A 16,740-nucleotide genomic window follows, 5' to 3' on the forward strand; every position below is an offset into this window, starting at 1 on the left:
TGCTGGCGCGTGGTGTGGCTTGTTCTCACCCTATCTAGGGATTGCTTTGTTACATCCCACTCGTAATGGATTCATCTGCTTGATGACAAGGAAGGGGAAAATTAGGTTCTTACCTGGGTAATTTTCTTTCCTTTAGTCATAGCAGATGAATCCATGAGCCCCCCCCCCCTCTCAGTGGTTCATTATGTGATTTATGTTCATTTTTTCCTGTAGATATGTTCCCTCATTGGGAGAAGTTGGAAAACAGTCTTCAAGATTTCTGTTCAGTTACAGGAGGATGAGTTCATTCCCTCTTTTGAATTATAGCTCCAGATTTGGGGTGTTCATCCGCTGTGAGGAAAGTTCATGTTGTTATGCTTTGCGGTGTAACACTGCTTTGGAAGCTTCAAATACTGAAGAGGCAGATGGAGTTAGCTGGCCATGAGGCACTATGGTTTTTCAGGGCTCTCTATCTCCCCCTGCTGGTTGATGGACACAACCCACTCGTAATGGATTCATCTGCTATGAGTAAAGGAAAGAAAATTACCAAGGTAAGAACCTAATTTTCCCTTTTAAAACAACTTTGGAACATTAGCACCAATTGAATATGCACAGGCACTGTCCAGCTTGAAAGAGATGGTAGAAGACTGCCAGCAGCAGACATTTCACTTCCAGATGACTCGTCTGTCTTGTAGCAGCCCAATAAAAAGATGAAACTAGAGGAACATTTCTTGGAAGATCTCTATTCTTCTTCTTCATCTTCAAATATATCTGAGGCATGTATATATTTTCTTTTGTTAGCTATTTCAATATGTTCTATCTATTTGTAATGACAATACTACTGTCATTGCAAAATATGCCTTCACACAATGACATTCAAAACGATACCATCTGCTTTTTCACAGGTGGATGCATACATGAGTACCGCTGACAGAATTACTGATGACATCTTGTCTTACTGGAAGTCAAAAACAACTAAGTGGAAAAGTCTTTTTAGAGTTGCCAGACGAGTCCTTGGAGTGCCTGCTGCCAGCACATCATCCGAACGGTCATTTTCATAGCTGGGCGTGTTCTTGAGGATAGACGATCACAGCTAGGACCACACACTGTTGATGGACTTCTGTTTCTGAATGGACTAAAGAAATAACTGCCAAATATTCCTGACTGGTTTGGGTCCTCTTATTTGGTGAATGTTTGCATTTTGTATTTTCATTAAAACTCAATAAAGACTAATTAAAATTCAGAAATACATACTTCCTTTTTTTTATGGGGACGGGCAGGGATGGGAGGGGACGGGTTTGATTCCGGTGGGGACGGGCGGGGATGGTTTGCATTTCTGTCCCCGTGCAACTCTCTAGTAGGAATAGACCTTAGTGTAACTGGTAAAGAACACCATAACTGTTGTATAGCCTGATGAAAAAGATAATTGTAGTGTTACACCAGAACATGATGGAAATAAAAAGCAGATGGTTGTCACCAGCTCCAGAACGATTAAGAGGTATAGGGAAAAACAAATAATTTTACCAGGTACTCTGGACACTGACTATCAAAGGTTTTATACACCCAACAAGCTGGTTTAAAAGAAATTTGGGCATGAATCGGAAGCCAGTGTAAACTAACCATACTTGAGGTAGTATGATCAAATCTTTTCTTCTTGAACATCATCTTAGCTGCAGTGTTTTGTAAAACCTGTAGTCTCTGAATCGACTGGGCTGATAGTAAACAATAAATGCCATTGCAATAATTTAAAGATGACAGAATAATAGGTTGAACTAGAATAGCAAAATGTTTCTCGGTTATCAAGGCCCGGATTGATTGATGCAACTTAAAAATACAGCATTGACCACAGCATTAACCTCAGGAATCAATGACAAAGTAGAATCCAGAAGGACACCAAAGGGCTCATTTTCAAAGCACTTAGACTTACAACATTCCATAGGTTACTATGAAACTTTGTAAGTCTCTAATTGCTTTGAAAATACACCTCCACGTATCTAGATATGTTCTGTACCTTCAAAATCAAACCATCTGACATAATTCTGTAGGAATTATATTCTCTCTCTCCGAATAAACCAAAGGAGTTTTAACTTTAATTTAAACCCATGCATAGCACTCTGCTCGTCAATTCTGTTTACACACAGTGAGACACAAAACAGAGGCAGGGGTAAGCTGCCTTCAGCCGATATTAATACAAACATATCGTCTGTATACAAAAAAAAATTAGTCCCAATAGATAGAAAACCTTTGCAAAAAGTAGTTATATAGATGTTAAATGACAGAGAAAGTGGAGAACCATGAGGCACTCCACACGGTGGTCTTCAAACCTGTTGAGAGTTTATTTACCATTTTAGCTTTATAGAACCTGCATGCCAGAAATTCATGTATTCAATTTAGCACTTTACCAGTAATACCTAAAGAACTCAATTTGTTTAACAAAATAGTCAACCATATCAAATGTTGTGAGGTCAAACGGTAAAAGAACTGACACTTTTCCACAGGCAAATAATGCCTTGACATCTCTTGTAAATGCCAGCAGCACCAATTCGATTGATTGAAAAGACCAGAGGTCAGACTGTAAAAGATGCAAACAGTTGAACTTAATCAAATAATCAGAGAATAACTCTGCCACGTAAGCTTCTAATTTAGCAAGTAGTGGAATGCTAGCTATAGGTCTATAATTAGTTACTTCACTCGCATCTGAACTTGCATTTTTAAGAATCGGTGTTAAAATTATACCACCCAAAATAGATGGAAAGGATTCTTCCTGTAAAAAATTATTCTCAAGGAGAGTGAGCCATTTTACATTGGGCTCTAGAGGTTAGCCATCAAATAAGCTGGGCAGCTATCCGACAGGTAGATTTAGAAAGTCTGTTCAACAAAGACTTTACTTTAACATTTGTAATAAGAGGAAAAACAGACCATATTCTATCAGCTAGACAGCAGTTCAGTTTGAAAGGTAGAACTAATTACTAAATCCAGTTTTGGAATAAAAAGTCCTAATTTTCTGAATTTTGTCTGAAAAATGAAAAGCCATCTGATCAGCAGAAGAGCCAGATTGTTTATCAAACTGATCAGATTTCTTAATTGTGAATCTATGAAAAAGACTAAATTACTTTTTTTGATATATGCTGCGATCTTCTATCTGAGAGGTATAATATATACATTTGGCTGACTGAATAGCAACTTTATTTAAAAGCCGCCTTCCATTTTTCTTTCATTGATAAATTCTTGGTTTTTCTCCAATAATGTTCCAGTCAACGACGTGCGCTTTTCAATTCAACCAATTCCTTAGTTTACCAAGGGACCTGATGTTTAACCAACCTTTCCCTTCATCCAGTGCACAAACAAGTGCTGTAAGAAACTTACATCAATTATTCTTTCTTTAAGGTTATTCTTTCTTTAAGGCTTCCAGTATGCCCTGATCCATTGGCTGACACAATGACGTGACAATGGAAGGCATAAAAAGCACTCTGTCAGCACTTTTCAGTTTGTCCTCGTCGGGATAAGATAGTGCATTATCCAAGAAAAGGATTGCTTTCCTTAGCAAGTTAATCATTTTCATGAAGTTTTCTACTGATGGAACAAATTCCTTGAAAAAGCAATTATGGAAAATGTCTTTGTCCATTCAGACATTCCTCTGGTTCCTATAGGACACAGGAAGTGCAGAAGGAGCCATGTTTTTAAAGGCCCTAGTATTTTTTGACTTTCCAGTGAAAATAGGTGGTAACTTATGCTTACCAGCTGCATTGCTACAGGCTAGAATAGTCACTGTTTCTTTACTCCATTTATAACTTGGAGCGGAGGCTTTGAGCCATGATGCAAAATCTCTCGATGTTAACGTTTTAAAATTTAACCCGGTTTCATCAGTTGTGCATCCGGTCCCTTGACACGACTTCCTTTTTAAGAAGATGCTGAAATTTCGCTTTGAATGTGACAGATTCCTCGGAGTTCACTGGCAGCCTTTTCCCAGCAATATAGAGCAGCCTTATCACATACTGTATCTTTTCTTCCAAAGATCAAGCCACCTGATAACTAGCAGTGAAATTGGGGTCATCTTCATTGAATACCTTTCGAAAAAAAAACAGAGCTTTCTCTTGCAATATAGGTATGCCCTTGTCTCTTTGGTGTTTGAATAGGACTTTGCTTACCTTCTCGTATTAACATTTTTTCATAGTTTTTCTAGTGTCCAGTGGAAATATAGATGCACGATTTGAGACCCATTCTTCACTGTTTCTCTCCATACTCCTAGTTCTGTTGCAATTTTATGGAAGGATTCACCCTTGTCAATTCTTTTTAAAGTGCCAGGTTTCTGCTCTGTAGTCAAAATAACTTTTCCTCTTTTGCCTGGCCATTTCAGAAGTGATCTACAGATCTGAAGGGGAAGAATAAAAATACAGTACTGTAGTGTATTACGTATTTACTAGAAATGTTGCAGAAAAAGAGAAACTCGCTGTGGAGTAAAAGCAGAGTCCCTGCTCACAATGGTTCTGTTTTGTGGTAAAGCAAGGTCCTGGGGTTGAAACTGATTGTCTTGGGTGCGAAACTTCCCTCTGTGCTATGCCCGAAAACGGAATGAAAACCCGGGCTTCTTAATGGCGAAGCAATGACATCACTGGGTGTCTGTTGGATTTGCTGGAAAGTTGGATTAGCGAAAGTCAGTTAATGATTGTATTGTACTTTGAGGTATTCATGCCAATTTTGAAGCTGTTTACCTTCTTATGGTGCCTTGAGTCTGTCGCTTGATTTTACATTGTAGTTATTTCTGAGATGCTGTTGTAAGACTTGTTGATAGGAGCTCCTTTCTGATAGCTCAGGGAAACAATTTGGGTACTTGAGATACTTCATGTACCACTTAAACAGACCTCCAATCCTGACCTAACCTTTCTGGTACTGCTTTCTTGCATACCAAAAAAATGTGGTATTTTGATGCTAATATTTGTGCTTTAGACCCTTTACTGGTGCTTTTTCAGCTTTTTGCCAGTGTTGGTGCGGCTTTAATCCTCTCATGTCTTGGGGTTATGCCACTGTGCCACTTTGCCTTTCATGGTGGCTTGGAAGCTTGATGTTCTGCCCCCCCCCCCCCCCCCCCAAGTGGCCTTTGTCTTTCATTTGGTGCATTTGGGTCATCTTGCTACTCCTAATGTCTTGGCATGCTGTTCTGGTGTCAGGCTTCTTCCCTGGAAGCACTGGGTTAGTTAGCCCTTGGACCACTACTGTGGAACGGCAGTGGCAGGCAAGGTCACCTTCAAAGCAGAGATGAGGCAAGGCTGGACTGGAACCACGGACTGGAGTTCTGCACTGGAATACACAGGACTGGAACACACTGGACAGTTGCGCACTGGACTGGAACACACTGGACCGGAACCCGCTGGACAGGAACACACTGGACCTAGGCTTCACCTCCGCTTAGCCACCGTTCCTCGAGGGGCAAGCCCTCAGGTTCGGGCAGCCGGCAGGGCTTACAGGAAAACCGGAACTGGAACTAGCAAGCAGGAACAACAGGAATCAGGATACAGAAGTGCCCCCAGGCACCTAGGCGAAAGCAAGGCAGACAGGCAGGGAATGTCCGGGTTCCGGCAATAGTCAGGGCTGGCCACAGGCAAAGAATATCCGGTTTCAGGCAGTAGTCGGGTCAGGCAGCAGGCAGCAAATATCGGGGGTCAGGTAGCAGGCAGCAAGTATCGGGGTTCAGGCAGAGAGTAGTCAGATTCAGGCAATGGTCAGGTCAAGTAGCAAGACTATGGCTGGAGCTCCAGTAGCAAGGAGTACTGGCAGCGGACAGGACTAGGGCTGAAGCTCCAGAAGCAAAGGAAAACACACACGGGAAAACCAGAAAGCTAAATACAAGAAAACTAGTAAAGCTGTACACAAGCTAACAAGAAAGCTATGCCCAAGCTAACTAGTCACAAGCTAGAAACTCACACAACACAACACACAGGGGAACTAGTAAAGCTGTACACAAGCCAACAAGAAAAGCTATGCTCAAGCTACTAGTAACAAGCTAGAAACTCACACTGAACTGGACAAGGTAGCAGTGCACAGAGCACTCGTACATACCAGGGACCTTAGACGATGCAAAGGCAAAGGCTGCAGTCTCTAAGTGATTAATAAACTCCTTCAACAGCTGAGGAGCTGCTGCAGCCATCAGTAAGCAACTACGGAGGCTGTCCAGGCACAAACAAGAGAGACAAGGTCCGGCAGCCTGGAAGAACCGGACCGGACTGGGCTAAAGTCTGGAATGGGTAGGAACAACAAGACAAACTATGGCAGCCACTGGCTCTGGCCACCAGCGGGTGAGAGGAGCACAAACCAAGGAGCAGGCAGAGCACACACAGAACATAGAGAGACTTAGAATACCTAGGTGCAGCACAGAGGAGCAAACAGAGCCAGGCTGGAGACAGAGATAGAGCTAACTCAGGCAGCACCCCCAGGTGCAGTAGAGTGGAGTAATTAGAGCCATGCTGGAAGCAGCCAGCACACAGAAGGAAAACTACTCCAGAAAGGATAGGCAGAAGCCAGCTTAGAAGCTGACCCTCAGAAATAAGGTAAGTCTGAGGGTGGTCACGGCCATAGACGTGACATCTGGATTCTTGGCATTAAGTTAAATTGCTTTCTGCATTGACTTTAAGTGATTTGAATGGGCCAAATGATCCTGAATCTGAACCAGAAACAAACCGAACTGAAAACTTTCCCCTTGCGAGTCCCTAGTATTTTGCTTTTACCAAGTGCTATAAGTGAGCTGATAACAATATTTAGAGGGGCCCTTAAGCTCTAATGCACATTTAGCATGTGCAAAAAAGCTTGCAGCAAAAGATTTATGACAGACCTAATGAATCACTTGAACTATATGTTACAAAATGGACTCTTCCCGAAGGAGAAAGGAAACATTCTACTCACCCCAGTACCCAAAGATGCAAAGAAGAATGCTAGCGAACTAACCAACTACAGGCCAGTAGCATCCATTCCCTTAATAACCAAATTAACGGAAGGGATGGTGACCAAACAACTTACAAACTATTTAAACAAATGTTCAATACTACATGACTCCCAATCAGGATTTCGGTCTAACCACAGCACTGAAACAGTACTAGTTACTCTCATGACTAAATTCAAACAAACGATTGCAACTGGCAAGAATATACTACTCCTACAATTTGACATGTCTAGCACCTTCGACATGGTTGATCATGGAATACTACTACACATCCTTGAGTACTTTGGAATTGGAGGTAACGTTCTCAATTGGCTCAAAGGATTCCTAACCACAGGATCATACCAAGTAACATCTAATTCGACTACATCAGCCAAATGGATACCTGAATGCGGAGTTCCACAGGGATCCCCCCCTCTCACCGGCTCTATTCAACCTAATGATGATACCCTTGGTCAAACTACTGTCAAACAAAAACCTCAACCCATATATTTACGCAGACGATGTAACGATTTACATCCCATTTAAGCAAGATCTAACAGAAATTTCCAATGACATCAACCAAAGCCTACATACCATGCATTCATGGGCGGATGCATTTCAGCTGAAACTTAATGCAGAAAAAACCCAATGCTTAATACTTACCTCTCAACATAACACGAACAAATTCACCACCATTAACACACCTAAACTGAATCTTCCAATTTCGGACACCCTAAAAATTCTTGGAGTTACCATGGATCGACACCTAACACTTGAGAACCACGTGAAAAACACAACCATGAAGATGTTCCACTCAATGTGGAAACTAAAAAGAGTAAGACCTTTCTTCCCTAGATCTGTCTTCCGTAACCTGGTACAATCAATGGTACTCAGTCATCTAGACTACTGCAACACACTCTACGTGGGCTGCAAAGAGCAAATAATCAAGAAACTTCAGACAGCCCAGAACACCGCAGCTAGACTCATATTCGGTAAAACAAAATATGAAAGTGCTACACCCCTTTGAGAAAAGCTACACTGGCTCCCACTGAAAGAATGCATCACGTTCAAAATATGTTCCCTAGTTCATAAAATCATTCAGGGAGACGCCCTAGCCTACATGTCAGACCTGATGGACTTGCCACCCAGGAATGCTAAAAAATCATCCCGCACATTCCTTAATCTTCACTACCCCAACTGCAAAGGTCTAAAATATAAACTAACCCATGCGTCAACCTTTTTCTACCTAGTACACAATTCTGGAATGCGCTGCCGCGCAGCTTAAAAACGATCTATGAACTAACTAACGTCCGCAAACTACTGAAAACCCATCTCTTTAACAAGGTATACCACAAAGACCAACAAATTTGAACTCTTCCACATTTACCCAGAATTGTCTTATAATTTCTGCTTGTTATACGTCGTCGATGATACGCTGAAACCTTCTGCTCAGTGTGCTGCTGCGGCTAGGAAAGCGAATAGAATGTTGGGTGTTATTAAGAAGGGTATGGAGTCCAGGTGTGCGGATGTTATAATGCCGTTGTATCGCTCCATGGTGCGACCGCACCTGGAGTATTGTGTTCAGTACTGGTCTCCGTATCTCAAAAAAGATATAGTAGAATTGGAAAAGGTACAGCGAAGGGCGACGAAAATGATAGTGGGGATGGGACGACTTTCCTATGAAGAGAGGCTGAGAAGGCTAGGGCTTTTCAGCTTGGAGAAGAGACGGCTGAGGGGAGATATGATAGAAGTGTATAAAATAATGAGTGGAATGGATCGGGTGGATGTGAAGCGACTGTTCACGCTATCCAAAAATACTAGGACTAGAGGGCATGAGTTGAAGCTACAGTGTGGTAAATTTAAAACGAATCGGAGAAAATATTTCTTCACCCAACGTGTAATTAGACTCTGGAATTCATTGCCGGAGAACGTGGTACGGGCGGTTAGCTTGACGGAGTTTAAAAAGGGGTTAGATAGATTCCTAAAGGACAAGTCCATAGACCGCTATTAAATGGACTGGAAAAATTCCTCATTTTTAGGTACAACTTGTCTGGAATGTTTTTACGTTTGGGGAGCATGCCAGGTGCCCTTGACCTGGATTGGCCACTGTCGGTGACAGGATGCTGGGCTAGATGGACCTTTGGTCTTTCCCAGTATGGCACTACTTATGTACTTATGTACTTATGTAGGTTGTTTTAATATCACCATGTAACCCAAGAGCCTTCTGTAATACTACATGTCTATTTCTTATACATTTCCACTATTCATGATGTATTGTAAGCCACATTGAGCCTGCAAAGATGTGGGAAAATGTGGGATACAAATGCAATAAATAAATAATAAATTTTTACATTTTGCAGTAATTTGTCAGTTTGTATATGCTAGCAAATTCTCATTAGCGCAAGAACTTAATGTGGGAGTACTTAGTGCCTCTTAAATAAGAGGCAATAAATGCTCCCTTGTTAATTTTTCTTATAAATGCTTTTTCCTTGTCGTCAGCAGCAGATGAATCCATTACGAATGGGTTGTGTCCACCTACCAGCAGGGGGAGATAGAGAACACTGAAAACCATAGTGCCTCTAGGACGGCTAGCTCCATCTGCCTCTCAGTATTTCTCTATCTCCCAGCAGGGTAGGACGCAGCTTGTTCAGCTCCTTGAAAATTTCTGCCTGGGAGGCTCCTGTGCTTGGCTAGTTGAGCTGGGTGTTGTACCTGGTGGTGCCCTGTCCTTGCCTTTCCCACCCTCTACTGCCTCCGGAGTACCTCTGTAGCTGTTTGCCTCCAACTTTTCTTACAGCGTAAAAAACAAAAAAACCCGCATTTTTTATGCGCTGCTATTCTGAGGCTTTTATTGACATGCAGCGTGACCGGAGCTCGGTGGACTCGGTCCTTTGAGGTAAGAGCGGTACTCAGCTCCTCCGGGGAGGGCCTGCGGACGGCGTTCTGATCAGGGTGATTTGGGCGCAAAGCCGCCATTTTGTATTTTATTCCGCCGTGTTTCGGCGATGGCTCCTGAGGGAGTTAAGCGCTGTTCCTGTTGTGGCAAGCGCAGATCAGCAGCGGGGCTCTGTAAAACGTGCTGTATAGACGGTAGAGCCAGTACGAGCATGGCGAGCAATGAGTCTTCCCGCTCAATGGAGCTGGCAGCGGGTTCCATCTTGGAAGCGCCACATGGCTCGACCCCAGTGGTTGCGGACGAGTCTGTGAGTAGAGGGGCGCCTCGGGCCGAGGCTACCAGAGGAGCTCCATTCCCCATAGCTCCTAATTCGGAGACGGGAGGTCAGGCTGAGTTTTTCTCCCCTGAGTTTGTGCTTATTTTACATAAAGCCTTCATGCCGAAAAGAGCTCTGCTGCAGGTGTCTGACTCTGCGTTGCTACCTGGTCTCCCTCTGACTGATGATGGCCCGGGGTAGATGTCAGAAGTGGATGCCCATGAGCGTTGGATGCACGCTAAACGTAGACGGGTAAATTCCTCGTCAGAGAGTGGCGCACCTCCCTTTTCCCCACCGTGGACGGGCTGTGGGGACTCTGAGGGATCTGGCAGGCCTTCGTGGTCTGAGGAACCAGAGGAAGGTGCCGGTTTGCCACTGGATCTGGATGATCACACTGCGGTTCGGATTTTCCACCGCGATGAGCTGCCAGCGCTTATCTCTGATGCCTTACAGGCCCTCTCTATTGATGATCCTGTTCAAGGCGAGGCCTCCTCTGGTAATCCGAGGATGCCGAGTACTAAGAAGCCTGCTCGAGCCTTTCCTTTGCATGACTCCATCCAAGAGCTTATTTCTGCTCAATGGGCTGACCCAGAGGGGCCCTTGAAAGTGGCCAGGGCGATGGGGCATCTTTACCCTCTCAGTAAGGAGCACTTGGCCCATTTTGGGATGCCTAAAGTGGATGCCTTAGTCACAGCTGTGACGAAAAAGACCACCCTCCCAGTAGAGGGAGGGGTTGCCCTGAAGGACGCTCAGGACCGGCGCCTGGAATCAGCGCTAAAGCGGGCGGCAGTAGAGGAGACCCTACAAGTCTTGTACCTTGGGGCGGTGATCCCTGTGCCTCCTGCCGAACACTGCTGCGGTCGTTACTCCATTTACTTTGTGGTGCTGCGAAAAGGAGGGTCTTTTCGGCCCATCCTAGACTTGAAAGAAGTCAACAAGTCTCTGAGAGGGTGGCATTTTCACATGGAAACCCTGCGCTCCGTCATTGTGGCGGTACAGGCAGGAGAGTTCCTCACGTCTCTGGACCTAAAAGAAGCTTACTTGCACATACCGATTTGGCCCCTGCGCCAGGGGGTTCCTCCGATTTGCGGTGTTGGGAAGACATTTCCAGTTTCGGGTCTTGCCTTTTGGGCCTCGCCACAGCTCCCCGAACCTTTTCAAAGGTAGTGGTGGTAGTAGCTGCCTTTCTCAGGTGAGAGGGTATCCGGGTTCTCCCGTACCTAGACAAGTGGCTCATCAGAGTGGACTCGGCAAAAGAGAGTCATCATGTCACAGCCAGAGTGGTCTCAGTATTGCAATCTCTGGGCTGGGTCGTCAATATACCCAAAAGTCACCTGACCCCCCTCTCAATCTGGATAATATTTGGGGGTCCGGTTCAACACAGCCTCGGAGTTTATCTACCCCGACCAAAAGTGGTGCAAGCTTCAGAATCAGGTCCGTCTGCTCCTGAGGATGCCTCACCTGCGCGCTTGGGACATAGTCCAGCTGTTGGGGTCGATCCGGCCACCTTAGAAGTGGTGCCATAGGCGAGAGCACATATGAGACCTCTGCAGATTGCCCTGCTTCAACGATGGTCTCCGATGTCCCAGGATTATCAACACAGACTCACGTGGCTCCCTGCGGCCCAGCTCAGTATGGAGTGGTGGTTCTCAGACAGCATGCTGCGGCGAGGAATGCCGATAGCGCTTCCCGATTGGTTCCTGGTGGTAACGGATGCCAGCCTGAAGGGCTGGGGAGCATATTGCCGGGGAAGCTATGCCCAGGGTCTATGGACACCCGAGGATACGGGGTGGTCCATCAATCGCTTAGAACTGAGAGCGATATTTCAGGCGCTTCTGGCCATTCAATTGACTCTGGAGGGACTGGCTGTCAGAGTTCTGTCGGACAACACGATAGCAGTGGCCTACATAAATCGACAAGGCGGCACTCAGTGCAGAGCACTGGCCGTGGAGGCCGCTGTAATTTGCCACTGGGCCGAGCTATATCTGCAGCTTCTGTCAGCAGCTCACATAGCAGGTCAGAGCAACTTGCAAGCCGATTTTCTAAGCAGGCATCAAATCGACCCCATGGAGTGGAAACTGGCAGACGAAGTGTTCCTTCAGATCTGTGCCAAATGGGGAAAGCCCGTAATGGATCTTATGGCGTCAAGCACAAATGCCAAAGTCGTGTTTCAGCAGACTGAGAGATCCTCGCTCGGCGGGGTTGGATGCCTTGGCTCAACCCTGGCTTCCGGGCCTCCTGTATGTGTTCCTTCCTTGGCCCTTAATAGGGCTGCTACATCAAGGAGTGGCGATTCTCATTGCCCCGGATTGGCCCAGGCGGCCCTGGTATGCGGACCTCCAGCGGATGCTGGCGGAGGCTCCCTTCCTTTGCCTCTGTTTCCGAACATGTTGACGTAGGATCCATGCCGCTTTGGTCTTACGGCATGGCTATTGAGAGGGCGCAATTGAGAGACTAGGGCTATTCTAACAAGGTCATCTCCACTCTCTTTCAGGCCCGCAAGCGTTCCACTTCCGTTGCCTATGCTCGGATCTGGCGCCAGTTTGAGGCTTGGTGCGCTTCTAAAGCGATCACACCCATGCGAGCTTCTGTCTTGCCAATACTAGACTTTCTGCAGGATGGTTTACAAAAAGGCTTGGCCTATAATTCCCTGTGTGTTCAAGTGGCAGCATTGTCATGCTTTCGGGGGAAGGTCACTGGCCTCTCCCTGGCTTCACATCCAGACATTGCACAGTTTCTGAGAGGGGTGCTTCGGCTCCGGCCTCCCGTGCAGGGCCCTTGCCCGGCCTGGAACCTGGGGCTAGTATTAAAGGCTCTTCAGTGTTCGCCCTTCGAGCCGCTGAAGCGAGCTTTGGAGAAGGATGTGACTCTAAAGTCAGTTTTTTTTGGTGGCCATTGCATCGGTGAGACGGGTATCTGAGCTCCAGGCGCTGTCCTGTCGAGACCCTTTTCTGCAGTTTTCAGAGTCCGGAGTAATGGTACGTACTGTGCCTTCCTTCATGCCTAAGGTGGTTTCAGCGTTTCACCTAAACCAGCCTATCTATTTGGCCTCCTTTACTAGGGAGGAGTTTCCTGAATCTTTGGGCAGTTGCACCTCCTGGATGTGCGCCGGGCTCTGTTGCAGTATCTGCAGTTGCCTAATGCTTTCAGGACCTCTGATCACCTTTTTGTATTGTTGTCAGGTCCTCGCAGAGGGTCTCCAGTGTCTAATGCCACTATAGCCCGTTGGCTTAAGGAAGCCATTTTTTTTCTGCATATCTGCTATCTGGTTGGCCTCCGCCTGATGCCTTTAAGGCACATTCCACAAGAGCCATTTCTTCCTCTTGGGCTGAGACGGGAGCACTCTCTCTTCAAGAGATAAGTAGTGCAGCTACTTGGGCTTCTAAGCTCTCTTTTGCCCGTCATTACAGGCTGGATGTGGCTGGCAGGAGAGACACGCATTTTGGAGCACAAGTGCTGGCACGTGGTGTGGCTTGTTCCCACCCTATCTAGGGATTGCTTTGTTACATCCCACTCGTAATGGATTCATCTGCTTGATGACAAGGAAGGGGAAAATTAGGTTCTTACCTGGGTAATTTTCTTTCCTTTAGTCATAGCAGATGAATCCATGAGCCCCCCCCCCCCCCCCCCAGTGGTTCATTATGTGATTTATGTTCATTTTTTCCTGTAGATATGTTCCCTCATTGGGAGAAGTTGGAAAACAGTCTTCAGGTTTTCTGTTCTACTACAGGAGGTTGAGTTCATCTGTCCTTTGGTTATTGCTCCTGTTCTGGGGTGTTCGTTTGCTGTGAGGAAAGTTCATGTTATGCTACTTTGCGGTTTAACACTGCTTTGGAAGCTTCAAAATACTGAGAGGCAGATGGAGCTAGTCGTCCTAGAGGCACTATGGTTTTCAGTGTTCTGTATCTCCCCCTGCTGGTAGGTGGACACAACCCATTTGTAATGGATTCATCTGCTGTGACTAAAGGAAATAAAATTACCAAGGTAAGAACCTAATTTTCCCGTGCTGATGGAAAAATTGGCACTGGACCTGGAAAAAAAGGTAAAAGCCCTCAAAAAGAAAATGCTTTCTTAAACTTGGGCTTGGCGCATGGGAAACTCCCACATTAGTGCGTTGAGCTTAGATTTTAAAGTGTTTTAATAAAAGGGACCCAGAATGACCTATTGGCACTCATTTTTAAATAAGTAATTTGTACCAATGGATGATACATAATGGACAGTATTGTATTAACATACATTTCATTGTCAACTGTATACAATTGGTGAAACTGTTGCTTCAGAATTTTATCAAGAAAATTTATTTTTTGCTCCAAGTTTGCTATCTGAAAGTCAGATTTGTTTCCAGATTAGCACTGCTAATTTGAGCTAAAATTCATGTTGTGAATTGAAAGCAGTTAGGGCTTCTATGTTTATAGATGCACTTTTTTGGAAAATGTTTTGTTGCAATAAGAGCCTGTACTGCCCACCTGTTGTTTTTACTCTGCCAGCTGATATGTATTCTCTTTTACCAATGACATTTTTTTTTATATTCCTCCCACTGCAGTAATAAAATGTAAAATGTTAAAATAGTTGGACGAACCATAAATCTAATTGTTAGCTTGTAGATGAATTCTTTCGGCAGGTAGTTTATATAGGGGTCCTTTTACTAAGCTGTATTAGGCGCAAATGTGCCCAACGCAGTAAAAATGGTCTAATACGAGATGCACTAAAGCATTCTGTGATAGTACTATCTGTGTGTGGTAATTATTTTTAAACGTTTTTTGGAAGGGGTATATTGGACAAAGAGCGGGTATGGATATGTCTGTCAGCTGGTGCACTGACATCACCGCCATGCCAACTGGTTAGCACGTCCCTAACGTGGGAGCTTGCAATAATTTTTTTTGTAATGACCACACATTAATGTTAACAGTGGTGCATGGCCAAAAATAAAACAAATGAGAGAACCTTTTTTGATGGCTACACTAGAAATGGACTTAGTGCGGGGAAAGGCCCGCGTAAGGATGAACGAAACCCATTTCTTGGACAGCTTAGAAAAAGGACCTTATAGTTCTTGAACAAAGGGCCATAGTAGAACTTCATTAATATTTTTTATTGTGTATGCCAATGCAATGTTTCAAAACCACTAGCACAGTGTGACTTTATTTTTTTTTCTTTCTTTAAGGAAAAAATTTGTACACAAATGAATATGTGGCAATTAAACTGGTAAGTTATTTCTTGCTTTAAGATTAAAATGTTATGTTCACTTTTATAAGCTTTAATCAAAATTTTTTATTCATGTAGTTTTTCTGCAGTCAAATGTCAGGTTTTCTGTGGAGAAATAACGGGATTGTAACTTTGTGATGAATAAGGTTAAAAAGAAGTTGGTAAAGCATGTACTGAATGCCTCCCAAACCCCTGTACATGTGTATGTGGGTTTGTCTCTGACCTGGAGGGGAGAGAGGAAGGGCAGCTTGACTAGAGCGGTTCCAAAATATTATTTTGATTTGGAAAGACTGAGTCTAACATAACTATTAGATGTCATGTCAATGGATTTCAAAGGATGCATTTTTACAATTTAACCAGAGGGTACCAATATACTAAGGCAAGAACTCCCTCAGTAGAAGAGAGTACAGAGAACAATAGCAAACTTAAAGGTTTAGTCAGATGGTATTTTCATACATAGTAACCATTAAGAAGGCTATTTCCTTAGCATTTAGTTAGTTTCATCCATAAAAAGCAGGTGTTATCCTTTCCTGCCAGCAGAGGGAGGTAAAGAAACTGATTTATCCCAGTGACATCCTGGTTATAAGCTTATGGTGCTCATATAAATACTGGAATTTCTCCAAAGACAAGCAGGCTGATATTCTCACAAGTGGGTGACGCCACGTCGGCCCCGGAGGATTTTAAAGCAAAATCTCTTTACGGCGTTCCGTCGCGCGAGCGATCGTACTGCGCATGTGCGCACACCTATTCCCGCTCGCCGAGCGGACACGCCCCTCAGTTTTTCTTTTTCCGCGTCTGAGGAGACACGGAGTTCGTTAGGGCTTCGTGTTTTCTTCAGGTCTTCGGAGTAAATCTCTTTTTTATTTTTTCATTTGTACTTTTTATGGCAGGCTCATTGTGGCTTATATATACAGGTATTTTTTGTACCTGAGGCAAGAAAAAATTTAAGTAATTGCCAGAGTCACAAGGGGCTGTGCCTCAACGAAGCATATAAGCTTCTTTTTTTCTTTTTTCTTGAAAGTGCTGGTATATTGTTATCTGTGGGCTCTCTCTAGCCAGCAAATAAAACAAGCCCACATTTTTTGATCCATTTATTAAAACTTAAACAAATTGCTCTCGAGAGCTGTGAGAGCCTGCTTCAGCACACTACTGTCTTTGAGCCTCACAAGTGGTGAAGGTGTATGTCACAGGAAAAACCAGGAACCTAAGCAGGTGCATCCCTGGTCAGCCACTGAATGGGCAGCCTGGTGACACAATATCAGTGGTGTAACCTTTGAAGTGAGTCTCCACCCGTCTCGGCGTCTCCTGCTCTGCAGGTCATTCGGACGCATCGGCGGAAGTGTCTTGGGCCGGATCATCTCCCTGTGAAGCGCAAGTAGTGTCTCAAAGTACCGAGACGTATTCTACTCTGCCAGGGATGCCCAAAGGACCGGA

The 16,740-nt window shown here is 44.6% G+C and overlaps 1 protein-coding gene across 10 annotated transcripts in view; it reads left to right on the forward strand.

The window, feature by feature from the left end:
* The window catches only part of CSNK1G3 (casein kinase 1 gamma 3), a 326,900-nt gene that overhangs the window by 22,641 nt on the left and 287,519 nt on the right, over positions 1 to 16,740 (forward strand). For all 10 annotated transcript variants that reach the window (XM_030193547.1, XM_030193551.1, XM_030193549.1 and 7 more), the window contains one exon: positions 15,266 to 15,306. In XM_030193547.1, coding sequence (XP_030049407.1) covers positions 15,266 to 15,306 — 41 coding nt within the window. The remainder of the gene's footprint in view (positions 1 to 15,265; positions 15,307 to 16,740) is intronic.

The sequence above is a fragment of the Microcaecilia unicolor genome, chromosome 2, assembly GCF_901765095.1.
Source record: "Microcaecilia unicolor chromosome 2, aMicUni1.1, whole genome shotgun sequence".
In the NCBI taxonomy this organism is placed as follows: Eukaryota; Metazoa; Chordata; class Amphibia; order Gymnophiona; family Siphonopidae; genus Microcaecilia; species Microcaecilia unicolor.